The sequence below is a fragment of the Caretta caretta genome, chromosome 9 (assembly GCF_965140235.1).
Source record: "Caretta caretta isolate rCarCar2 chromosome 9, rCarCar1.hap1, whole genome shotgun sequence".
Taxonomy (NCBI): Eukaryota; Metazoa; Chordata; order Testudines; family Cheloniidae; genus Caretta; species Caretta caretta.
The window spans coordinates 63,544,457-63,570,353 of NC_134214.1; the positions used below are offsets into that span (position 1 = coordinate 63,544,457).

At 46.3% G+C, this 25,897-nt stretch overlaps 1 protein-coding gene across 2 annotated transcripts in view; it reads right to left on the minus strand.

Annotated features, from left to right (window-relative positions):
- GABRQ (gamma-aminobutyric acid type A receptor subunit theta) overlaps positions 1–25,897 on the minus strand; it is an 88,164-nt gene that overhangs the window by 8,963 nt on the left and 53,304 nt on the right. For both annotated transcript variants that reach the window (XM_048865063.2, XM_048865064.2), the window contains exons 4-5: positions 14,717–14,937; positions 4,991–5,073 (exon numbers count right to left, since the gene is read on the minus strand). In XM_048865063.2, the coding sequence (XP_048721020.1) occupies positions 4,991–5,073; positions 14,717–14,937 (304 nt within the window). The remainder of the gene's footprint in view (positions 1–4,990; positions 5,074–14,716; positions 14,938–25,897) is intronic.

Below are 25,897 nucleotides of genomic sequence, written 5' to 3' on the forward strand. Positions count from 1 at the left end.
CTAAGACAGCCACACAATTCTTGGTTTGCTTAGATGGGATTTGTACATCAGAAGCCTCCCTCACAAGCAATATGCACATCTTTTCCTTGGTGAACTATTTCTGCATGCCAGCAGGGGGAGATCACACAATGCTTTTTTGGTGTGGCCCATGAAAATGGTGCCTATCTGTTTACAAAATACAAGAGCAACAAGGTGGTGGATTATGAACAGCAGCACTAACAAAAAAACCCCAAAAAACATTTGGTCCTTTCCCCTCCAGACTCTCAACAATTTCACCTAGGTCAAAATGTGAGCCTCTTTGATAGGCAAATGCCTTCATTAAGCAGCCATTTAGAAGAGCTTTAGTGGGAGAGAGGGCTGGATGGCTCTGGAAGATAATAATGAGCTATCAAGTCTTTCATTTCAGCATAACTGGTTGAAATGCAAGCCTGGTCCATCATTACCTAATGCAAATCCCCCTTTGGGTTTGGTCCTGCACTGTACGCATATGGGAAACTGCACGTATCATCACAAGGTAACAAATGCTGGGCAGGACTGGGTGTGCAGGGGAGCCCAATTAATGGGAGCACTGCTGAGCAACTGCCAAACTACTCCTGTCCAGTAGCAGGAGTGAGGCCAACAAAGGACGCATGCAGCTAAGTGTCTCACTGGCATAATGATCACACACCCATTCTCTGGCCTGTTTTACCTCACACCCTGAGAGTAAGTGTGCAAGGGGTTTATTATTTCTCATTGCAGAAGACTCCTCCCAGTGGTTCAACCTAACTTGCATCTGAGAATAGCCTCTGTTCATGACCATCACACTGCAGCACAACAGCCCTGCAGAGCATGCAGGTACTTGCAGCATCAAGGCATTTTGCTAGTTCGTGTGGAAGGGACTGGCCGTTCTTAGTGGGAAGGTGTCCACAACATATAGCCAAAATCACAGCTGGTACCGATTGTCAGTAATGTCCACAGAGAGGCCAAGAATTAAATGGACTATAGAGACCTATAGGGCCCTAGAGGTGCATAGTCCTTCCAGAACAGAGTTGAGGCAAAGTATGGTGGCAAAGCTTGCACTGTCTCCGTACCTGCCCTGTAGATAAACAGTGAGACACTTAACCTTAGACATCATTGCATTTATTCAAAGCTGCTTTAAAAAACATCCACAAATATTGGACCAGATCCACAGCTGGTTAAAACAGCATAGCTCCACTGACTTCAATAGAGCAAACCTAAATTCCATCAGCTGAGGATCTAGCCCATGAAAGCTCACTGCTTCTGTGCATTGGGTTGGAGGCTCCAGCTGAGCCCATTCTTCCCTCTTTTGGGAGGAGAAGATCTGCACGACACTTGAGATGTGGCTGATCCAGGTCCTAGGGCGACCATGCTCCTGCTCCCACTAAAGTCACTGGTAAAACTGCCATCGGCTAAAGGACAGAGACAGGTCATAAGCCCACACAGACTCATAGTGTTTAAGGCCAAAAGGGACCATTAGATCATCTGGTCCAAGCTCCTGTATATCACAGGCCATTAAATTCCATCCTTTGACCCCTGTATTGAGCCCAGGACCTTGTGTTTGTTTGGCTAAAGCATCTCTGTCAGAAAGGTAGCCAGTCTTGATTTGAAGGCATCAAGAAATGGAGAATCCACTACTTCCCTTGGGAGTTTCTTCCAATGGTGAATCCCCCTTGATATTAAAAAATTGGGCTTAATTTCTAAATTGAATTTGTCTGGCTTCACCTTCCAGCCATTGGCTCTTGTCCTGCCTTTCTCCATTAGGTTAAAGAGGCCAGTATTTTCTCCTCACCAAGATACTTATACACCGTAATCAAGTCAGCTCTTAATCTTCTTTTTGATAAGCCAAACAGATCAAGCTCTTTAAGTCTCTCTCTGTAAGGCATTTTCTCCAACTCTTGAATCATTTCTGTGACTCTTTTCTGCGTCCGCTCCACTTTAACTGTGGACACCAGACCCGGATACAGCATTGTAATATCAGTGTCACCAACACCGTGTATAGGTAAAAATCCCTTCCCTATTCACTCGCTATCCCCGTGTTCAGACATCCAAAGATCACATTAGCCCTTTTTGCCTCAGCATTGCACTGGGAGCTGGTGTTCAGTTGCTTTCCCACTATGACCCTTCAAACCTTTTCAGAGTCACTGCTCTCCAGGGTACAGTCCCCCATTCTGTAGGTCTGGCCTACATTTCTTGTTCCTAGATGCATATCTATGCATTTGGCGGGATTAATACACGTGTTGTTTGTAGGGGCACAGTTTACCAAGTGATCTGCATTGCTTTGTCCTTATCATTATTTACCATCCTGACACTCTTTGTGTCACCCACAAATTTTATCAGCAGCGATTTTATATTTCCTCGAAGATCATTGAATCGTTGAATAGTGTTGGGCCTAGTGCTAATCCCTGAGGAACTCTACTAGAAATCCCCTCATTCAGTGATGATTACCCATCGACAATGACTTTTTGAGATCTGTCAGTTAGCCAGTTTTTATCTATTTAACGTGTGCTCTGTGGATACCGTATAGTGCTATTTCTTTTTAATCAGAATGTCAAGTGGTACTGAGTCAAATGCCTTACAAAAGTCTAAGTATATTACATCTAACCACCAAACTTGTAATCTGTCAAAGAATGAAATCAGGTTGGTTTGACTATTTTCCATGAAACCACGTTAACTGTATTAGTTATATTCCTATTCTTTATTGGTTGAATCCCAGATCAGCTTTTCCATTACTTTGCCCAGGATTGATGCCAGGCTAACTGGCTAATAGTTACAAATGTCATCCCTCTTGCCCTTCTTGAATATTGGCACAGCAGTCAGGAGGGGCATGTGAAGAAGAAGCTACCTTTCAGGATGCAAGCACTCAGCTCACAAGGTTATGAAAATGTAGCCTCACCTCTTTATGACAAACTCTACTGTGAGTCTTATATGACATCCCTCCCCTCATCCAGCTTGATCTTCCCACACCATTTGGGTACTAATCATCTAGGTATACCTCACTCGGGGCTTGCCTAGACATACAGCATGCAGCAAGCTGGGGGAAAATCTACCATGCACTAATTGTCTGTGTGGTCCCTGCTGCCGTGCTCTGAAAGTTCCATAGTGGATTTTGATCTACTCCCATTTCAAAGGGGGATAGGTCAGTGCGTATTAGGGAACTTCTAGTGCACGGCATCAGGATCCCCATGGACAGTTAGCACATTGTAGGCTACTGCGGGGTAGATTTCCATCCCAGCCTGCCACAGACTAACTATTCATCTAGACAAGCCCTTACTCAATTCCCTGCCATTGCAGAGGCCTCAGGCATTGGTGCACCTCGGTCCCTCCCTTCTCTGCCTGTGGTACACAACACTTTAGTCCCCTCAGGGCTGTAATGCTTTGGCCTAATTCTGGTTGTTATTTGGCGTGGAGATGGTTGGTGGTGTTCAGTGGTCTGTGATATGCCAGAGGTCAGACTACATGATCTAGGGTTCTCTTCTGGCTTTAAACCTCATGACTCTGCAACCGGCCTATACTATCATAGCCCTCATTGTTTGGAGCAGAAGAGAGGAGCTAAGGGGGCTACAGTTGCTGATGGGATTCAGGGCAGAACTATCGATCTGGCCCCCATGCCCAATAGAATCATCAGAGCAATACACTGCAGAGATGTCCCCTCACACCGCTGCTCCATGCAATTAGTCCAAGCCTCCTTAATCCCTTGTATCCGAGAACTGGCTCACTGTTGGATTCACACAAACATCATCACACTATTCGTGTCCCAAATTTGATCTATCTTGCAATTGCCATAAGCTGGTGTGCAGGAGGAGAACGTCTTCTGGATTCTAACTGTCCACTGCTGTTTCATAAATCCATAACCCTGTCACTGTGAAAGGGTTTTGGTGGGTTTTGATTAAAACACATTTAGGTAGGACCACAGCAAAATATAGTTATATATATATAACCAATGCTTCTATTCCAAAGCTGTGCTGCTGGCATCATTGGCAACGCTGGCGCACAAATGAGAAAGGAAACAAAACGGAGCTGTGCTAGTTTCCGACGCGGCAAATACGTAAAAGACAAAAGAATTAAAGAAATAAATCCTCGTCTGCATTGGTCTTTTCCATACGGCAAGGAAACATAACTCTGATGCTAACAAGTTAGCTTGAGCGTATCCCACTAAAACCACAATCACAAGATGGGGAACTGTGGTCAATTCTCTGCCTTCTGTTTCCTTGGTTCTACTTTAAACTATGCTCAATATACTAAGAGACACCAGCTACGACATGTCATTACTGCCTCCATCAGGACTTAATTTACATTCCATTATGCACCATGCTAAGGGCTGCAATTTGCAGTTTGCCCTAACCAAATCAAAACTATTGCTGGAATTTAGGCTGCCCGGCGCAGGAAGCATTATGACGGCAACATGGACATTGCAGACTGTGGACATAGTGGGGACATTCCTTATGAAAAAGGAAAAACTCCAGACACTTCATCTTCACTCTTGTGAGATCTGTGGCTTTGGGCCGGTCCTGTAGGATACTGCATTTTCATCTTTCCCCTCCTGCAAATATTCAGTAGGCCAGAAAATGCTGCTGGTGCTAATGGCAGCTTCTAAAACCCTTGCCACAGTGAGTAAGATTTTCAATCTCACCCCGATGCTGGTGCCCTGGTATCCTCTTTCCTGACTCTCCATTGCTGGAGGTTCACCTGAGTGGCTCCCACCCTTCAAAAGGGAGACCGAGAGGCCAGGCCAGACTCCTCCATATGCCCCAACCAAGCCACAATAGAGACAAATGAGTGTGGAAGTCACAGCACTCAGTCAGGGGGAGAGTGCATGCACTGCACCAGTGGGGAGAGAGAGAGAAGAAGGCAGATCCCCAGCAGCAATCAGTGGAAAACAATACAGACTGGAAGGGGAAATAACATGCAGGGACCCCCTGCTTTCCCTCCTCTTATGACATGTGCAATGCTAGTCCTAGGGGAGGCAGGGGAAGGCACGAGGCATACGCACAGCTCTCAATTTCTAGCGTGCAGTTCTGCTGGTCCAGAGGGTATCTCCTCAGATCCATCATGCAAGCAGCTGTGGTGGTGATTCTGAAAAGGAAAAAAAATATTAAAGGAAGACATGAAAGTCAGGCAGCATGAGGAGCCGCTGTTTCTATGGTAACCAGGGAGCGCCATGGTGGGGAGGGAAGTATGTGGGGAGGGGGAACTGAATGAAGCTCACCCTCAACTGCATGGCTTAAGTCTTTCGTGACTCACGTCATCCAGGCTGCCTCTTTATTAAAGAAGGGGGAGGCGCGGGGGGGCTGTGTTCCCTCTGTATATACATGAGAGAGAGACAAAGACACTGAGAGGGGCAGGGATTTTGAAATGAGGGAGGAAGAGAGACATTTCTGTCTGTGAAAGAGAGAGAGCGAGGACAACCATGCCTATAAAAGAGAAAACGTGTGTTGATTAAATTGCTCTGCATTGGGGCATAAGGAAGAATAATTTATCTGATTATCTGTCTATTCAGCCAGCCAGCCAGCCAGCCTCTCCCAGTCACCATGACATTTGTCTATCACCACCCGTACCCTTCCATCTAATCTTTCTATCACTGAATCTGATTATCCAAATCCCACTTCTTTGAACCTCCCTTTCTAATGAATTGAATGTCCCCTTGTCTATCAACTCTCAATGATGTTAACGTATGGGGCATAGCACAAACGGGTTGCGTTGCGAAAGATATGCATGTGTGTGTTCGCACACAGTATCTCACACAGCTCCGATGTGGGGGTGTGAGAGTGTGTGGATGGGGCTGTGCACGTTTGTACGCGATGTGCTGTGTGCGTCGGGGAGGGTGAATGTGAAGATATGTGCCTTTATGTTTGTGGGGAGTCGGACTGTGTGTGTCACATGTGTGAGAGGGGGAGCAGCAGGTGAAAGAAAGATGGGGGGAGGTGTTCTCTCTGCTGCACTCTTTTTGCATGTGGCCTTCTTGCACTTCGGATGGCAGGGGGGCAGCTGAGGGGGGACAGAGCAAATCAGTGTCTAGTTAACCAGCCTGGCAACACAGCACTGTCCTCAGAGTGCGCTGCCCCTCAGACATGCCGGCTTTGCTCCCCCTCACCTGACTGCCCAATCTCCTTTGAATGCAATCTTCTTTCTGTGCAGTGTGTGTGTGTGTGTGTGTGTAGCTGGAGGTGAGGGGGAAGGGTTGGTCCCCCAGCACCCCTTTCAATTAACCATCTGGAAGGCATTAATCAAGCAACACATATTTTAGGATGCAGGCATAACCAGTGAACTGTTAACAGGGAAGCTTTGTTATCTTCTGAGCCCTGTGGCCTGGGAGGTGGAGAGAGGAAGGGAGAGAAAAAAAGGGTGATAAAGAATGAGGAGATAGAGAGCCAGAGAGAATGAGACTCAGATCAAGCAAAAGAATCAATAAGGAAGGAAGAGATAGAAAGCCAGGGTGTGGGTGGGGGGGTATATAGAGATAAAGGCGGGGGGACAGAAAAAAGAAATGGAGAGCACTCAGCTGAGCCAGAGATGCACTCAGAGCGAGAGAGCGCATCACTGAGCAGCTGTCTCTTTAAGAAATCTTGCGTGCTAAATTTATCTCTCTGCTGTCTGTGAAGACTGTTTGTAGGAGATGAAGCCTTGAGGAGAGCCTTTGCCACTGCCTGCCATGCTATAAATAGATCTGGAGAGACTGAGGGAATTTATATATATCCTCACGGGGTCTAGATACAACATTGCAACTGCCCTTTGTCAGAGGAAAGGGCCAGGGTGGGAAGGGAAAATTAACCTGTTAATCTGAATGCTGGACACAGCAGAGGGGGAAAATGAGCTGCCTAAAACTGATCACAAATGACTGTGTATTTCATTTATTGCTTTAGCAGCTGTCAAACTTTGCACCTCCAACTGGAAAGCTGGAAAGGCAGTGCCTGTCCCGTCTCTTCTCAGCAGTCTCGCTGTGGTCAGGAAACATCTCAGAGGGGCAGAGATGAGGTTTCCATGGGGCATCCATCCCTACTCGAGACAGACCTCGGAGTCGGCACAGCAGCAAATGCAGGCGTGCGCCAGGACCGATGAGTTGCAAATGTGCATGACTCATCCACTATACCGCACACGGCATATACTGTATATATTATGCCACACCTGTGGGAAATAGCATCTACAAATGCATTCTCTGATTTTCCCTAAAGTGCAAGATGCAAAAATGTATTAAATGAACATTTTCCACCCCATTTGTGGGACCCTGTGGGCTAAAACCTTCCCAGAGCCTCTGTCCTAACTTTGCCGAACCAAGGACAATTAGGGGAGGGCTGCCCTGATTTTCAAGTGACCCTCTGGCCTCCCAGCAGGACTCTGCCATCACCTGCAGTGCTGGCTTCAGATCCAGAGCACGACACGGCATGCTATGGATGCAACACTCCAAAGGCCAATTCCATTCTAGGTGTAAATCTGGCTTTCAGTGGGTTTACTACAATTTACAGTGGCGTAACTAAGAGCAGGATATGGCTCCATGCATTTTGGAGCAAATACAACCACCAGTTAGGGATGATCATTCTTGTGCAATGAACAGGATTGAGATTATATTGGCCCCAAAGAATCAGATAAATTGCCCCCTTCCCCTCCAAATTAAACTACAGTCCACTGGCTGGCCAGCAGCATGTGCCATGCATGCCTGATTACATGCCCTCCTCCCTTTGCATGTTGTGATGTTACCCACGGGATCGAACAGGGGCATGGAGGGATGAACCTGCCCCAGAAGTTGGTGGTGAGCCTGCTGCTTTTTCAACATTCATGTGCTGGGATCCCCTCTATCTGTATCACCTGGACTCCAAGAATTCTGCCTTACTCCTCTCCTGGATTAAAGTCAGTAATGGCACGGAGAAAGGTAAGCGTCTACACCAGCTGCCTTCATGCCTCAGACATGGCACGGATAAGACTGGCCATACGCCCTCTGCTGCCCAAAGACAATGCAGGCATGTGGTTGAACTCCACCCCTGGAAGTGTGTTTATGCTGTTAGGGCCTGATCCAATGCTGTGGCAGCCCATGGTCTCTGCCTAGGTGGTTACATAGGTAGCCCATTTGGCTAAACCTTCCATTTTGCCTGCTCTATTGTGTGGCACATTCAAGGAACTGTAGGTCTGACATGGCTCATTTGGCAGTGACTGAAAGCCATGACTATCAACCAGCTTGTCGGTGGCCTACGCGACAGGAGCTGGTAGGACTCAGTCTCACCGGTGCCTACATCACAAAAACCAGAGCTGCCAAGATGGTCCAGAGCAATGCTGGGGCACGTCAGTGAAGGGTTTGCTCTGCCCCTGACCATGCTGTACCTGCTCTGTGCATAAAGCCTATTAGTCTCCAAGGTGGTCAGTCCAGCATCTATCACATGCACTATGATGACTATTAAAATGATATATCCATTGGGCACATGTAACAAATCCACATGGGAGGATAGATAGATCTGTTCATTATATAATATGGACTGTTGGACAATGGGAAGAGGGGCAGGAGAGATGAGAGAGCGAGGAATGACAGGGGAGGATGGAGGAAAGGTGAGATAACAGAGCAGGTGGTAAAGCACAGGAGGCAAATGGGGGAGAGAAGACAGAAACCGATGGGGATCCAGAGAGATAGTGAGGGGAAGGAGACAGGAAAGGGATGGCAGGAGAAGAATGAGAGGTTAAAAGACAGAAAGCAGAGGAGGAGTGGAGTCTCCCCCTGTGAGAAGGGAGGTGAAGAGACAGAGAACAAACTATGCCATGGTAAACAGTTACCGACAGAGCGCACTGCCTCCAGGGGGAAAGACAAAAGAGAAAGGGAGAGAATGGCGGGCGGCGGGGACAAAAGGGAAGGATGTCACATTCTCTTTGACATTAGAATTAGACATTGGAATACCGCCAGATTATATAATTTATTTATTTTTTAATTCAAAATTTGTGTGGTGTGAAATTTTGCCTGCTTTGATGGGAATTCGTAGAGATGGTACCCATCAGAGGGATAGACTCACCAGCCTCTTGCATGCGGTATTCAGTGCAATGGCCTGATTTCATGGCCTGCCACTGACCACAAATGCTGGCTAGCCTTCTGCGGCTTAGACACAATCACCCCTACTACTCTAGCCCCACCCCCACTTTCCTTGAAATCACAATCTCCTCCCCCCACATCCCTCCCCAAGAGGATTCTGCCCTTCCATGTGACTCATTTCTGCTCAGCTCGGACAGGCAGAAGAAGTCACACAGAGATGCTATTTCTCTGCATTGCTGGTGAACAAGACAGCTTTCATTTGGTGGGAGATGGAGGCTAGGACAACTGTGGAAATCTTTTTAAAGGAGGAATCTAGCCCAGGGATACACAAAGCAAGTTGGATAAAAATCTGTGGCTGATGCATGTGTCCCCACTGCCCTCTAGGGGACGGAAACAGAGCTGACTGTGTGTCATAGACACCATAATGCTAGCAGCTAATGGAGATTCTCCTTCAGCACAAGTAGTAGTGGCATGTGCCTTGGCAGTTGCCACCATGAAGCTCTGAGTAGTTGTGAAATGCCAGGATGAAACAGCTGCGAAGTTCTAAGTTGGCTCTCGATTTGTTCCAAGATGAATGGATCCCAAGCTGCAACTGGAGCGTGAACCAAACCTTACAGGAATACCCACTTAACATAATCTTCTCATTGTCACGTCTGGGCAGCAGCAGCAGGAGGCTGTTCTCTCACTATGAACTGCCAGGCACCCTGATCTCCCACTGAATTCAGAGAAACTTGTCAAACTATTCCTGGCAATGGTAAAGGGGACACTGTTCTCATGAGATGTGCAGCCTGATCAGAGGTCTGGACACAGTTGTGAAAAGCATCTTAACTACTGGGACACATCAGATGGAACCGTTGGGGTTTTCCCATCGCTGATGTAGGCAGAGAGTTATTAGGCTGTGTGTATGTGAAGGGGTGTGAAGAGTCAATTTAACCTCCTAATACTTCCGCTTATCATCATGAGTTGAGAGGGACCAGGGGGCTTTATCCTGCCTCACCTCACCGTAGCTCTGGCAGGACTCCTGAATCTTAACATGTCTCATGCTAGGGGCTCCCCTCTCCCAAGAGAATCTGTCTTTTCCCCCTGCCTAAGTGTTCCAGCTCAGACAGACACAATACCAGCCATTTTGTTTCCTTCTCTGATCCTCCTCAATGCTGTTTGTTTATTAATGGCTTCTTCTGTCTTATGTAGAGTGATTACATAAGATCACAGACAAGGAGGGAAAGAGCTCAGAGCTGCTATTAAAAACCTGCCATATTCAAGTCTCTGCCCATGCTGCGAAGCCTGTAGATCAGTTCCAGCATTCTTGAGCACCTGGTCCTGACAACGGCCCTGGCTGGACCTGCTTTTGGATTTGGATTTCCCTTCACCCTGCTTTTTCCCAGTTGTCTGTCTCACTTGTTATCCCTGTGCCTTGTGCTCCTCCCTTGATGAAAGCAGCTCCCTCTGTCAAACTTCTCCATTCAGTTCATTCAAGCCCTTTTTGGCCTCTCACCATCCATTTGCCCTCAGTCCCTTCATCAAAGGGGGCAGGGGAAGAACAACTCATCAGCTGGCACAGTAAAGCAGCAAGCACTTCATCAGAACTTCCATTGCCTTCAAAAGAAGCAGGAGCAGATTCTTAATGTGGTGTGTGTGTGTTTGCACACGCGTGAGCACAGGAGGGAATTTTCTTCCTTTGAGGTCTTCCCAAGTAGAAGAGGTACCTCTCCTCCTCAGTGTTCCTCATCACTGCAAAGCCTGACACTGTGACACTATGAACTCTGCCTTATCTTCAGAAAGTCCGTCCATGGTTGTGAATGAGAGAGAGGAACACAGCATACAATTGCCAGTTCCTGCAAGTGAGTGGAGATGGAGCCAGCTCTTGGTTTGCTCATTTATTTCAGTGTATGAAGTAGGTAAGTACTGGTACAAACCCTAAAACACACACAGTTGATATCAAGAAAAAAAATCATGTTTTGTCTCGTTACCTCTTGACAGCAACTTCTCAGCTGCTGCCTGAGCCACAATGTCCACACTGCTGTTTTTAGCACACTAGCCCGAGCCCCGCTAGCATGACTCTGTCTGTCCAGGCTGGCAAACTCACTTCCTGTTGCGGTGAAGACATGCCCATTTGGACTCCTACTGACTTTAACGGGACTTATAGAGGCAAAATTATTAATTGCTCAATGAGAAAAATCTCAAACCTTTAACCTTTCAAACTCTCTCAGAAAAATATGCTGGCAAATGTTGCTTTTTGCCTGGCAGTGAACACAACTTCTGAAGGCCCTGAGTGGTTTACAAATCCCTGGTGAATCCCTATTCTTCCCTTACTATGGTGGTGCAGCAAGTTAACACAAGCTGCTATTCATGGCTGGAATGCACAGCCTCAAACGTCTCCAGCCACAAAGCTGAAAGAGTTTGTTTTCTACTCAGCCTCTTTGTTCCATTACAAAGTCGCCACATGATTGGCAACCACTTCTCAGGATTGAGGGACATTGCCCAGGTCTGGAAATGGAATAGCAAGGGGGTGATGCAGATCAGGATTGAGGTGAGTTGCAAAATTGTGGGGGAGAAGGCAAGTTTTAAATCCTGGGGGTGCAACAGATCTAGACTGAAGTACACTGACAGCACTGTGCGGTACCTGGGACTGGGACTGGAATAGCCCAAGGTCAAATGTAGGGACTAAGGAGCATTGTGAGAGCTACTGTGTATGGTGGAAAGTAGCTTATATAGTACTGGCCTTCACAATGCCCAGCAAGAAGATGCAGTTGCTTATTCAGCACTTGTGGCTTGATTAAACTTCTGTTTTGCTTATGATATCTTCCTGGCATCTCTCCCTTTTTCATTGGGAGAACCAAAGTTTACCCAATGGCTCTTGAACCCCAAGAGCAAGGACCTTTTTCACAGTAGCTCATAAAGGGTCTGACATTTGCAGAACATTTGCCCCAGGTTCCAGCCAAGCTATTTTGGCTTTTTCCTTTTTCATGGGACCATGGGGCATTAGAGATGTCACCCCCATGTCTCTTCCCACACCACAACTTCCCAGACTCCTTGCCCTGGAGCTTTGGGTTACCTTCCCTACATATTTGCATTTTTTCCTCTAAATTGAATCAGGTCTGGTTATTTCCTGCCCTGGTGTATGACTCCTCCGGGATTCCTGGCATTACAGATTAGAGGTCCCATTTGTTTATGGCCCTCCAACTAGCTCTCAGTCCAAGCCAATACGAATTAGTTGTGGAATAAGCTTTCATCAGACGTTGCGAATCAAACACATCCCCAAGACAAAGCAATATTACATCTGCTGCATTCCTTTCGTCCACTTATCTGCTAATTCTATCAAAAACAAGCATATGTGCTTCTCCCCAGCAGAGGGACTGTCACAATAGAGCAAAGGGGAAGAAGAAAAAGGCCTCATTTGTCCATGAAAACAAATTATTCAGAGTTCGATCTTGTTCTCATTGACATTAACAGCAAAGCTCCCATTGACTTCAGTGGGGCCTAACTGGACCCTGGGGGCTCTATCCTGCAAGATGCTGAGCTTCTGGCCCTGGTACAGCAAAGCACTTAAGTGTGTGCTTAAAGCCCTTGGTTGGTAACTTTCTGAATGCCTCTGCATTTCCGACATCACAGTCTGTTGCAAAGAAAATGACTGAGATGCCACAGCAAGAGGGAATAACTTCACTGCAAGATCAACTTGAAGGAAAGGCTGGGACTGGAAGGAAGGTGGCACGTGAAGAAACAAACATAGCTACGGTACCTAGTAAAAAAGGGCAAGAAAACTATGAAAAACACAAGACAGAAACAAAATCACCTTGGTTAGCACTGTGTGTCAATTTTCTGCACTCTGGAAGCTCTGTTTGAAAGACTGCCCTTTCAGCAAAACCCCCACATGCCACAGAACCCAACAGATCTGGCACCAAAATACAGAAAGGACCTGATGTTCAGAAGAACCCTGAGATTTTGCTCCCATGTTTTTGCAGATGCATATAACTGAGGGTGCAGTTTTGTGGATCTAAATAATTGCAAGCATAACACTTCAGTATTCACAAAAAGAAAAGGAGTACTTGTGGCACCTTAGAGACTAACAAATTTATTTGAGCATAAGCTTTCGTGAGCTACAGCTCACTTCATCAGATGCAGCTTCAGTATTTAGCTACCCAATTGCACCTGGCGGTCAGGTATCTACATGCTACTGAATGTGCTAGAAATTATTTGTGGCTGCAAAATTGCACCTTGCCGCTATTGGTGTCAGCAAAAATGCAGGTGCAAAATGAAAGGCCCCCGAAGAAAAAGTTGCCTCAAACCTCTATGCACATGATGGATGGACTTTTTACAGTATCCCTCAGAAGACTGCACTTGCATCACATTAAGAGGTGCTACTCCATGCAAGACTTCTGACCTGCGATGAACATCGGGAACTCCCACTGAATGCAACAGGACTTGAGGACTCTGAACCTCTCATGATTTTTGTGGTGGGTTTCATTGTGCTCTGCCATATCAAGGGAGCAGCCTCCAGGCAACCAAACAGCCAGTGTTTTATTTAAACACAGATCTTAACGGGAGCCTGTAGGTAACAGGGGCAAATACCTTAGTCATCCTCTTCCTCCTTAGCCCAAATACCAGGCCCCTTGTCTCACCCCTGAAGATGGCCTGTCCAGGGTAATTCTGAGCACTTTCTAGCTGCAGCCCCAGCAGTTAAGTAGGAAGGAATCATTACAGGATGTACGAGATGGAAATTCCCCCAAAACATGCAGCATCAAAGGGGCTGGTGCTGTGTATGGTCAAGATCAGTGCAGTCCATTCCAAATGGAGATGTCTCCTTCCCCTTTGCTGGGCTGGGAAGTAAGCACAGTGTGGCTCTCTTATTTATCTGTGACTGTTGGAGGCAGGTCTAAGAGCTTGGTGTAAACTTGGGCACTATTTCCCTGCTAAATATCAAACTTTCTATCCCCAACCATTCTGGCACCAGTGCCAGACAGAAAAGAAAAAGCTGCAAGAAATTATTTATTTTATACTGTGGAAAGTACATATTTATACTGTCTCATATTAAGAAACAGCTGATCTGATTTGCCTCAAACTTTCCACAAAATTTTCACCCTTGGGCAGAGAGCAGACCTGGAAAATTTCATCTCTATTACCCAAACTTGCAGAACGTTATCGTTAATGTATTATTAAAGCATTAAGCTGTTAGATCATACTTTTTATCAGTAGAGCTCAAAGAACTTTGCAGAGGAGGTGGGTATCATTATCCCCATTTGACAGATGGGGAAACTGAGGCACGGGGCAGGGAAATGACTTGCCCCTGGTCACCCATCAGGCCAACGGCAGAGCTGGGAATAGGACCCTGCTCTCCTGAGTCCCATCCCACTGGTCTATCTTCTAGGCCACACTAGGCACTTTTGAAAGGGGCATTTGAAATGGAAACATGCAACTTGAACTATAGCAACCTGAAACAGTATGCAACCTCAATTACTCCTCTGCCCCAATACTAGTCTACCCCAGTTCAGGGATCATTTTGCCCACCACTGAAATGCAACCACTTCTGGGGGTGGAATGTGATATTAGACCACTTAGAAGTGAGCAACTTTTGAGCAAATCTTTCTTGGCCTGGCTGTGCTTTCTTTAAAGATGGATTTTGAGGGCTGCTCTGTGTATGGCCAGAGAGTTGGATGATGGGACAGCAATGTCATTCATGAACATACAAGCAATGAAAACTCCTCCCACACTTACCTCAAGCCATACAGCACGGTCCCATCTGGATGGAGCCGAATCATGCGATTCTTCACTGTCACCCCATGCAGGAAGGACTTCTTGTCATTCAGGAAATAGGTGTCAGGAAGCCACAACTGGTCAGCCACCCGGTTGTCCAGGGTCAGGTTAAGAGGAAGGTCACTGTACGCTAGGCGTTTGTCCCGCCAACTCTGCTGGAAATACATTGTGATGGTGTAGTCCTGGGAGAGAAAACACACAACCGTCAGGCTGTCCCATGGGAGACATCCTGGCCCCTTGTCTTACTTCTGCTGCCACTGAGATGCCTGACATGTCTCCAAAGCTTTTGCACCCAGGGTATTCATTCCCCACATGGTGTGTTATAGGAACTGTGACTTTTTTTGGAAGGGTAAAGCTACAGGGCACTGGACTGAGCTTTCTAAGGGGAGGAATTGGCTTGACTTGTCACTGATTCAACACTCAAAGGAGAGAACTTTTTGCAGTTCAGCCACCTCTTCCCTGCTCCACATTCTGCCCACTGCTCCTTAATGCCAGAGTCACAGTGTGGTGGCGTGCATCTGAGATCAGGGAGACAACAGTATACATGCAAAGTTGGCTAAATTTTTTTGAATGGCAGTGGCCCCATCAGTCGAACTGGCTGCTAGGGTCCCATGGGAGGAAAATCTAAGCGATAAAGGAGTTCAGGAAAACTGGCAGTTTCTCAAAGAGACAAGATTAAAGGCACAACTGCAAACTATTCTGATGAGAAGGAAAGATAGGAAGAATACTAAGAGGCCAATATGGCTCCATCAGGAGCTCTTTAATGACCTGAACATCCAAAAGGAATCCTACGAAAAGTAGAAACATGGAAGAATTGCTGAGGAGGAGATCAAAAGAACAGCACAAGCATATAGGGACAAAATCAGAAAGGCTCAGGCATAAAATGAGTTACACCTGTCAATGGACACAAAAGGCAATAAGAAGAGATTCTTTAAATATATTAGAAGCAAGAGAAAGATGAAGGTAAGTGTAGTGGGAAAGGAGAGATAATAATTGATGACATCAAGAAGAATGAGGTATTTAATGCCTGTTTTGATTCAGCCTTCACTGAAAAGGTTAATAGTGACCAGATACTCAACATAACTGATATTAACAGCAAGGGGGAAGGAATGCAAGCCAAAATAGGGAAAGAATCAGTTAAAGAATATTTAGATAAATTAGATGTATTCAAGTCAGCAGGGCTTGTTGAAATTCAGCCTAGGGCAGTGGTTCTCAAACTGGGGTCCACGATGGTATTCCGGAGGGTCTGCAAGTCATGTCCAGGGCTGCCGGCCCCACTGATCAACTCCTCCCTCCCAGTGCCTCCTACACGCCGCGGAACAGCTGTTCAGCAGTGTGCAGGAGGTACTGGGAGGGCGGGGGAGGAGCGGGGATAGGGTTACTGGAGTAGTGAATGGGAGGAAAGCAGTAGATGTGATATGTCTTGATTTTAGTAAGGCTTTTCAGACAGTCCCACATGACAGTCTCATAAACAAACTATGGAAATGTGATCCAGATGAAATTACTATAAGGTGATGCACTTGTTGAAAGTCCATACTCAAAGAGTGGTTATGAATGGTTCGTTGTCAAACTGGAAGGATGTATCAAGCGGGGTCTGACTGGGGTCAGTCCTGGGTCTGGCATTATTCAATATTTTCGTTAATGACTTTTATAATGGAGTGGAGAGTATGCTTGTGAAATTTGCAGATGATACCAAGATGGGAGGGGTTGCAAACACTTTGGAGTACAGGATTAGAATCCAAAACAATCTTGATAAATTAGAGAATTGGTCTGAAACCAAACAGATGAAATTCAATACAGACAAGTGCAAAGTACTTCACTTAAGAAGGAAAACTCAAATGCACAACTATAAAATGGGGAATAACTGGCAAGGTGGTAGTACTGCTGAAAAGGATCTGGCGGTTCGAGTAGATCACAAACTCAATGAGTCAGCAAGTGACAGCAGTTGAGAAAAAGGCTAATATCAGTCTGGGGTATATTAACAGGAGTGTTGTAGGACATGGAAGGTAATTGTCCTGTTCTATTCAGCATTCATGAGGCCTCAGCTGGAGTACTGTGTCCAGTTGTGGGCGCTACACATTGGGAAAGAGGTGGACAACTTGGAGAGAGTCCAGAGGACAGCAACAGAAATGATCATAGTTTTAGAAAACCTGACCTATGGGGATAAGTTTAAACAAAATTGGGCATATTTAGTCTTGAAAAAAGAAGACTGAGGGGGGACCTGGCAACAGTCTTCAAATAAGTTAAGGGCTGTTATAAAGAGGATGGTGATTAATTGTTGTCCATGTCCACTGAAGGTAGGACAAGAAGTAATGGGCTTAATTGGCAGCTAGGGAGATTTACGTTAGATATTAGGAAAACTTTCTAATTATAAGGTTAGTTAAGTTCTGAAATAGGCTTCCAAAGTGAGGTTGTGGAATCTCTGTCATTGGAGATTTTTAAGAACAGGTTGGACAAACACCTGTCAGGGCTGGTCTAGATTTATTTTGTCCAGGCTCAGCACAGGGGGATGGACTTGATGACTTCCCGAGGTCCCTTCCAGGCCTGCATTTCTGTAATTCTATGAAGACCCCAAAACTGTTGGGGGATCAGGCTGGGGTTTGTGTTTATCCCAGATTCATTCATCAGTCATATTAATGGTCATGTCTATGGCTCTCATCACCACAGTGTTGATGGAGTGCTGGCACATCAAGCTTCACTCACCACCTCTAGCAGCTGGACCTGTAGAAGGGAATCTGTTCCAGGCACACTTATTATTACATGTCTTGCATGTATTACGTATTACGTAATAATAAGGGCCCCAACCATGATCAGGGACCCATTGTGCTGGATGCTGCACAAACAATTAGTAAAAGACAGTCCTTGCAGAGCTTACAATCGAAATAGACAAGATACACATCGGGTAGAAAGGGAAACAGAGGCATAGATAGAAGTGACTTCCCCAAGCTCACCTGGTGGGTCAGTGGCAGAGCTAGGAATAGATGACAGGTCTCCTGACTCTCCCTGCCTACTGGATCATAATTCTCTCTCTTATACAGCACTGCCTTTTAGCCACCAAAAAGAGGAAATTATATATATCGATATATACATAAATATGAAGAAAATATATCCCAGGAATCTGTGAGGGCATGAGGCAGGTAGGGGATTTCTGACTGGCTCAGCCAATGTTTGTTGCAAAGAAGCAGGCAGTGGCAGCCACTTTCCCTTCATTTATTCTTTTAAAAAGCAGAGGGAAGATGACAACTTTCACCTCTAGGCCAGGGGTTCAAAGTCAGGCTAGCTCAGCAATGACCGAAAGCCATTACCTCTAGATTCACTATATGAAGTGAATTGGGGGCCTTCATTGAAGTTCTAAGTAGGCAAGGAAGCATGTCTTGAAAACCACAGTCAGAAGGGGACATTAATAGTCCTATGGCTTAGCAGAGAGGCTGACTATGTAATGAGGCAGGGAGGCTGAGATCTTGTTTCCCATGGAGCTGACCTGTCTATGTCAGGGTTGGGGCACGTTGACAGGATGGCAAGGAGCAGTTTGCGCTGCCATCGCCCATGCTGCACTTGTTCTGGGGATTAGCAGAGGACTTCGCTCTCTAGGGCTGTCAGTCTAGCACTAAATCCAGCTAAAAGCCCAAAATAATGAAATGATCCTGCATGTGTAGCAAGCCCTCCCTGAGTGTCTGAAAATAGGCCAAACCTTAGCCAAGTGAATGGAGCTTGAATTTCCATGAGAAAACATTAAGACAAGGCAAATGGGTGGGGGAGGGGGGCTTGATTACTGTGCAAGTAATTGCTACTAAATCCCTCAGCCCATTCCACCATGACTCTGTCACCTTATAAGAATAGTCCTAGATGGTAGGCATAGTAACTACACAATGCCTATACAGAGCGGCTGCTTGCCATTCCCAACTATCCTGCTTCAGCTTCAGAGCAGCCTGGAATGAGCGTTGTGATCTCGTGACCCTGTGTGTGAGCAACCTCCTCTCATCGTCTTGTGACACGCTGATGGGGCTGGAGGAGGCAGGGTTTGGCTCATTCCATCTTGTTCTCAATTCCGGATTTTTTGCATCCTGCAATTCAGCTGCCCTTATCAGGATACAAGATGGGTTTGTGAAAATTGGTTCTTTCTCCTGAAGCTTATATGCGTGGTCAATTTACGTGCAATGGTGCCATATTTAGGAAGCAAGGAGATTATGGTAGCCCAAGTTACCGTAACACTGATGATGGAGTCCTGGCACACCATTGCTTTCTGTTTACATGGAGAATACAAATAGTCTTGATTCCTAATCTAGTGTACTGCTAATCCCAAAACCATTTTCCTCTCTCCAAATAATTGCTCTAATTATTTTTCTCTCCTTCATCTGCTTACCCTGGATACCTGGGGTAACTTCCTCCCCCTCCCTCCCCCCCACAAACCTATCTACACTGCCTTTAAAGTCAAGTACCACATTAGAGGGCAAATGATCAGTACAGACCACAATGAGAGAATATAAATCTCATGGCTTTTGTGATCTGATCCAGGCTGGAATGGAAGGATCTGGGGGTTAAAACCTAAGGTATTAATCTTCTGAATCAGCATGCTATTTCCCTACTTGTTTTATAAACCAGCCATCTAGCTGGCAGCACTGGTGAGCTACGGAGAGCTTTCTGGGAAGTGGAAGAGCAAATATTCCTTTGCCTCTGGGTCCAGTTCTTTCCCAGGTTCCCTGGCTGCTCCTGTGTGCTTCCTTTCCCTCCAACTCAAAGCCGGACATTTCTGTGCCATGCCATGAATCTGCATTTCCAGATAACCCCCCTTATCTTTTACAAAGCACTACAGTCCACCTAATGTTTAGTGCTTCTCATGGACTCTCCCCCTTTCTGGCTCTCTTTCCCTCTCACTCCTCCTCTTTCTCTTTCTGTTCCCCCCGCCCCATCTCCTCCTTTACTTTCTCCATTTTGATTTTTCTCTCCTCCTCCTCTTTCCCATACATCTTTCTCGCTCCCTTTGTCAGTATCTTCCCTTCCTCTCCTAGCCCAGTGCCAATCTCTGCTGAGTGATGTGCGTGATTGCTGGACAGACGTGAAAGAGCCAGGCAGACATCCAATATTCAGAGGTCAGAGTTCTCTTCAGGAGAAGAGGTGACACTGATGTATTAATGGGCTGCAGCTCCAAAGCACAGGGAGGGGAGACTTCGAGAACGGAGCGTGCTCTCTAGGAGCCACTAGCAGAGTGCAACACACATAACAAGTACCTTATCACATCTGAAGGAGAGTGCACCATCCCAGAGTCCATGCCACAGGGGATGGCACTGATAAGTTACCCTACAGCATGCAAGAGAAACTGTATCACAGAGGAAACAGGCCCCGCATGCCAATCATGTACTATGTTTGATAGATGCTGTATCCCATGGAGGAAACAGGGACCCCATGAGCTCTATCCACACGCTTTTCCAGCTCACCTGTATCTTCCTAATATTAAACTGATGATAGACAGATGAAAAAATACCCAGAGAAGGATGGATGGCTAGATCTAGAGCTATTGATCTGTTCGATGAGGGTCGCAAGGCTACAAACCAATTAGAAAATATTACAGAGGAAGCCTCCCCTTCAGACATAGATAACATCATAACTGAGGGTGACACCATCCTTTCAGAGCAGACTAACCAGACTGATGCAACGTGTGCAGTAATCCACAGTAATCCACCCTCTCTATGCTGCAGCTACCCCTTTGGGTAGCACTGGTGGAAATATGTCTGGGCAAAACTGCTTACACATTTCCTAGTCCAGACGAGGTGGGTAGAGCTCTCAGTTCAGCACCTTTTCAGCAGCTTGCATTCACTCAGGGCCAGGAGAGCCCACTGGGTTCTTACAGGAATATGCAGTGGGAGGGGAGGGTGCATGGCCCAAACAATGGCCAGGCAGAATTCCGTTCTCTGCACTAATGAGGGGGCAGACGCTGATCCCTCCCCACTTCCCTGGGGGCGCACAGCACCCCAAAGGGGACTGGAGGGGGTGGAATTGAAGTTCATGCCCACAAGCCCCACAATGCCTCAGCCAAGAGAGATGACTGGCTGCAAGGTGGCAGAGTATGCTGTGTCCCACAAGGGGAACAGGGGAGTGCATGCTGGGGAGTGAGCAGGTAAGTGCATGCTGGAGAGTCCTAAGTGGCTTGCTGGTGCTTGCTGGGGGCTGGAGGTGGCTATGAATCCCCCCTTGCTAGAGGCTTGGTGCAAGCTGCACAATGGAGTCCTGGGAAAAGAATTAAAAAGCAAACCTGACTAGGTTCAATTCCAAATAAATAACCATTGACCACAACCAAACTGGCATGATGGAGAAAATCTTCTGGCAGGGGTGGATCTGAGTGACATCAATATGCCCTGAAGAGGTACACTAACCAGGAGCCTAATTACATGTCTGGGTCCCCTGAACTATATCTTAGCACCTAGTTTCCATGAACAGTTACTCGACCTGCATGCCCAAATACTGGGATTCTGCAGGCGCAGTGGCTGGGTGTTTTTGTGAGTACTGCCACTGCATTTCTGCTTTACCCTTTAAAACTTTGCCATCAGGGCCAAATCCAGGTTCCACTGAAGCCTAGCATTTGTGATACAGATGCCAACTGGTTGTGGGACACGGTGTGGGATTGCCACATGGCTTGTATTGTCTAGGATTACCCTCATTTGGGGGCGACCCCACACCTGGCTCGTTTAACTCCCTGGGACACTGTGCTCTTGCAAAGACACACACAGTTACATGGGCCGCCGCAGCCTAGCTCCAGCTGAACATGGCTGCTGTGGCTAGACTTGCTGTGACTCACATGCACGGTGCTGCACGGTGCCCCAACCTCACCACGGGGAGCTGAAGTACTCCGTGGGCAACAAGCAGCTGAGGGAACAGCTCCTTCTGGCCCAAGTAGGAGCAGCTGGGTTAAGTCTTGCTCAGCCGGAAGACATTTGCACATCTATCACAATAATGGGAGGAAAAGCATGTGTCCTGGGCTCTCTCTAGATGCGGGGCTTCCCCTATCCAAATCCCCTGCCAGGTTCCTTCACATTGTTGCTGTGGGAGAGATGTGGAAAGGCCACGTTGGCTGGCTGGTCTCTGGCTCTCCAGCTACTGCTCTAGGGTTTTTTTTATTTATTGTCCCATTTTTTCATCAAAGAGGCAGCCCTGGGAGCCCAGCTGCGTGACAGGCCCCGCTCAGCGTTGTGCCTCCCATTCACCCCCTCCTGGAGCAGTCACGGCACCTGAGCCTGCTGGAAGGCTTTCCGAGCATCACCGTCATTTCAGGATCCCTTTGGGATCCCCCTTCGTTACTGCCATTCCCTCTGCATCACTAAGCCACTGGCTCTTTCTGAGCTGTCAGCTCCAGTCCCCCTCTCCTCCCCCACCCCCAGTCTCCGTTTTGGTGGAGGGTTTTTTTCCCCTCTCCCCTCCCTTCCTCCTAGCACACAAAGAAGAAAGGTAAGAACACCCCAGGGGTCAGACAGCCATTCAGATTCCAGAGCTGCCCCTCTCTGCTGAGGAATGCTTACTTAGAGGCTAGCAACAGCCTGCTGTGGCACTGAAATCAGGAGCCTGCTTGCAGGCCGCTTGTGCCTTCTCCCAGTGCTGAAGGCAGTATTAGCCTCCTCCTGCATTAGGCAGCCATATCTGGGGGAGTCTGACAGTTGGGACCCCATTAATTATCTCAGTGTCTGGTGCATCTCAGCAGGGATCCCTTTTCACACCATCTAAGGGCCCCTAAGGAAGTGATCCAGGGAGCATGGTGAAGCATTCCAGTATTAGGCTAGGATTGCACCAAGGGGAATGTGGCCCTGCAGAATGCAAGAGGGAATGGGCTTAGGTGGACAATGGATAGACTAGGATGCTCTTCAAGGTACTGGGAACCTCCAATGTCCCAGGGGGCAGGCTGGTTAAAGCTGAGGGAATAGCAGAAAAAAAAATTAATTAATTGTTGGCATGTATTAATTTGAATTTCAGAGCAAATTTTCATTGGATCATGTTCATGACACCACTTGTGTTTGCTTTCCTCAGCTGTCAGAGCCCTCAAGCTTCCCTATCCATGCACACTTGTGAGAAACAAATTCTAAGCTCGAATATCCATCAGGAGCAAACTTCAGCTTGTACATTATAAATCACAATATGTTGCTGTGTTGGTTGGTTACATAAGCCATCCAATCAGGGAAGAGAAACAATGCCACACAATCGTGTAAGTAACCCACACAATGCAATGGGTGAACACTCAGAATGTGCTGTGGATGGAGAACTGTTCACTGAGGACATTGGTGTGTATCCCTACAGAATGAGAACCAGCTGGATTGTGGGCAGACAGAAAGGAATTCACCAATGAAACACAAACAGTCAGGTGAGCTCTAGTGTTGGGACATGTGCATCCAGGATGCACCAAGGAGCATGCTGGAATGAAGCTAAAAGACTCCTCAGAGTGCCAGACAGAATCACAGGGTAGCCCTGGAGGTGACCTGTGGATACTCTGCAGAGCACAAGATTCTCACTGAGGCACTTGGAAAGCCAGGAGGTACCAGGACCTACAGATGAGCCAGAGAACACTTGGGGGCACTGCAGGCTGTTTACATGCCACAGAGCATGTTGAAACTCATCTAGGGGCTCCAGACCCATGGACGGGCCAAGAAGCACGGCAAGATACTCCGCAGGGAGAACTGATGCAGCAGAGTGACATGCTGAGATGTTCCTGGACCCACCAATGGACAAGGGAACAAAGCACATAGTGCTTAGGGGAAGGGAAATGTAAGATGCAAAAATTAAGATGTTTGTACACTAAGGCGAGGAGCCTAGGTAACAAAATGGAGGAACTAGAGCTACTGGTGCAGGAAGTGAAACCAGATACTATAGGGACAACAGAACCATGGTGGAATAGTTGTCATGACTGGACTACAGGTATTGAAGGGTATGTGCTGTTTAGGAAGGACAGAAATAAAGGCAAAGGTGGTGGAGTAGCATTGTATATCAATGATGAGGTAGACTGTAGAGAAATAAGAAGCGATGGAATGGATAAGAGAGTCTATCTGGGCAAAAATCACATTGGGGAAGAAAGCTACTGGAGCCTCCCCTGGGATAGTGCTTGGGGTGAGCTATAGACCGCCGGGATCTGATTTGGGTATGGATAGAGCCCTCTTTAATATTTTTAATGAAATAAATACTAATGGGAATTGTGTGATTATGGGAGACTTTAACTTCCCAGATATAAACTGGAGGACAAGTGCTAGTAATAATAATAGGGCTCAGATTTTCCTGGATGCGATAGCTGATGGATTCCTTCACCAAGTAGTTGCTGAACTGACAAGAGTGGATGCCATTTTAGATTTGGTTTTGATGAGTAGTGAGGACCTCATAGAAGAAATGGTTGTCGGGGACAACCTTGGTTCGAGCGATCATGAGCTAATTCAGTTCAAACTAAATGGAAGGATAAACAAAAATAGATCTGTGACAAGGGTTTTTGATTTCAAAAGGGCTAACTTAAAAAAAATTAAGGAAATTAGTTAGGGAAGTGGATTGGACTGAAGAACTTGTGCATCTAAAGGCGGAGGAGGCCTGGAATTACTTCAAGTCAAAGTTGCAGAAACTATCAGAAGCCTGCATCCCTAGAAAGGGGAAAAAATTCATAGGTAGGAGCTGTAGACCAAGCTGGATGAGCAAGCATCTCAGAGAGGTGATTAAGAAAAAGCAGAAAGCTTACAAGGAGAGGAAGATGGGAGGGATTATCAAGGAAAGCTACCTTGTTGAGGTCAGAACATGTAGGGATAAAATGAGAAAGGCCAAAAGCCATGTAGAGTTGGACCTTGCAAAGGGAATTAAAACCAACAGTAAAAGGTTCTGTAGCCATATAAATAAGAAGAAAACTAAGAAAGAAGAAGTGGGACCACTAAACACTGAGGATGGAGTGGAGGTTAAGGATAATCTAGGCATGGCCCAATATCTAAACAAATATTTTGCCTTAGTCTTTAATGAGGCTAATGAGGAGCTTAGGGATAATGGTAGCATGACAAATGGGAATGAGGATATGGAGGTAGATATTACCCCATCTGAGGTAGAAGCCAAACTTGAACAGCTTAATGGGACTAAATCGGGGGGCCCAGATAATCTTCATCCAAGAATATTAAAGGAACTGGCACATGAAATTGAAAGCCCATTAGCAAAAATTTTTAATGAATCTGTAAAGTCAGGGGCTGTACCATATAACTGGAGAATTGTTAACATAGTCCCCATTTTTAAGAAAGGGAAAAAATGTGATCCGGGTAACTACAGACCTGTTAGTTTGACATCTGTAGTATGCAAGGTCTTCAAAAAAAAATTTGAAGGAGAAAGTAGTTAAGGACATTGAGGTCAATTGTAATTGGGACAAAATACAATATGGTTCTGCAAAAGGTAGATTGTGTCAAACCACCCTGATCTCCTTCTTTGAGAAGATAACAGATTTTTTAGACAAAGGAAATGGAGTGGATCTAATTTACCTCGATTTCAGTAAGGAATTTGATACGGTTCCACATGGGGAATTATTAGCTAAATTGGAAAAGATGAGGATCAATAATTGAAAATTGAAAGGTGGATAAGGAACTGGTTAAAGGGGAGACTACAATAGGTCAAACTGAAAGGTGAACTGTCAGGCTAGAAGGAGGTTACCAGTGGAGTTCCTCAGGGACTGGTTTTGGGACCAATCTTATTTAATCTTTTTATTACTGACTTTGGCACAAAAAACAGGAATGTGCTAATAAAGTTTGCGGATGACACAAAGCTGGGAGGTATTGCCAATACAGAGAAGGACCAGGATATCATACAGGAAGATCTGGATGACCTTGTAAACTGGAGTAATAGCAATAGGATGAAATTTAATAGTGAAAAGTGCAAGGTCATGCATTTAGGGATTAATAACAAGACTGGGGACACATCACTTGGAAGTAACAGAGGAGGAGATGGGCCTTGGAGTACTGGTTGATCACAGGATGACTATGAGCTGCCAATGTGATATCGCCGTGAAAAAAGCTAATGCGGTCTTGGGATGCGTCAGGCGAGGTATTTCCAGTAGATATAAGGAGGTGTTAGTACCGTTATACAAGGCACTGGTGAGACCTCATCTGGAATATTGTATGTAGTCTGGTCTCCCATGTTTAAGAAAAATGAATTCAA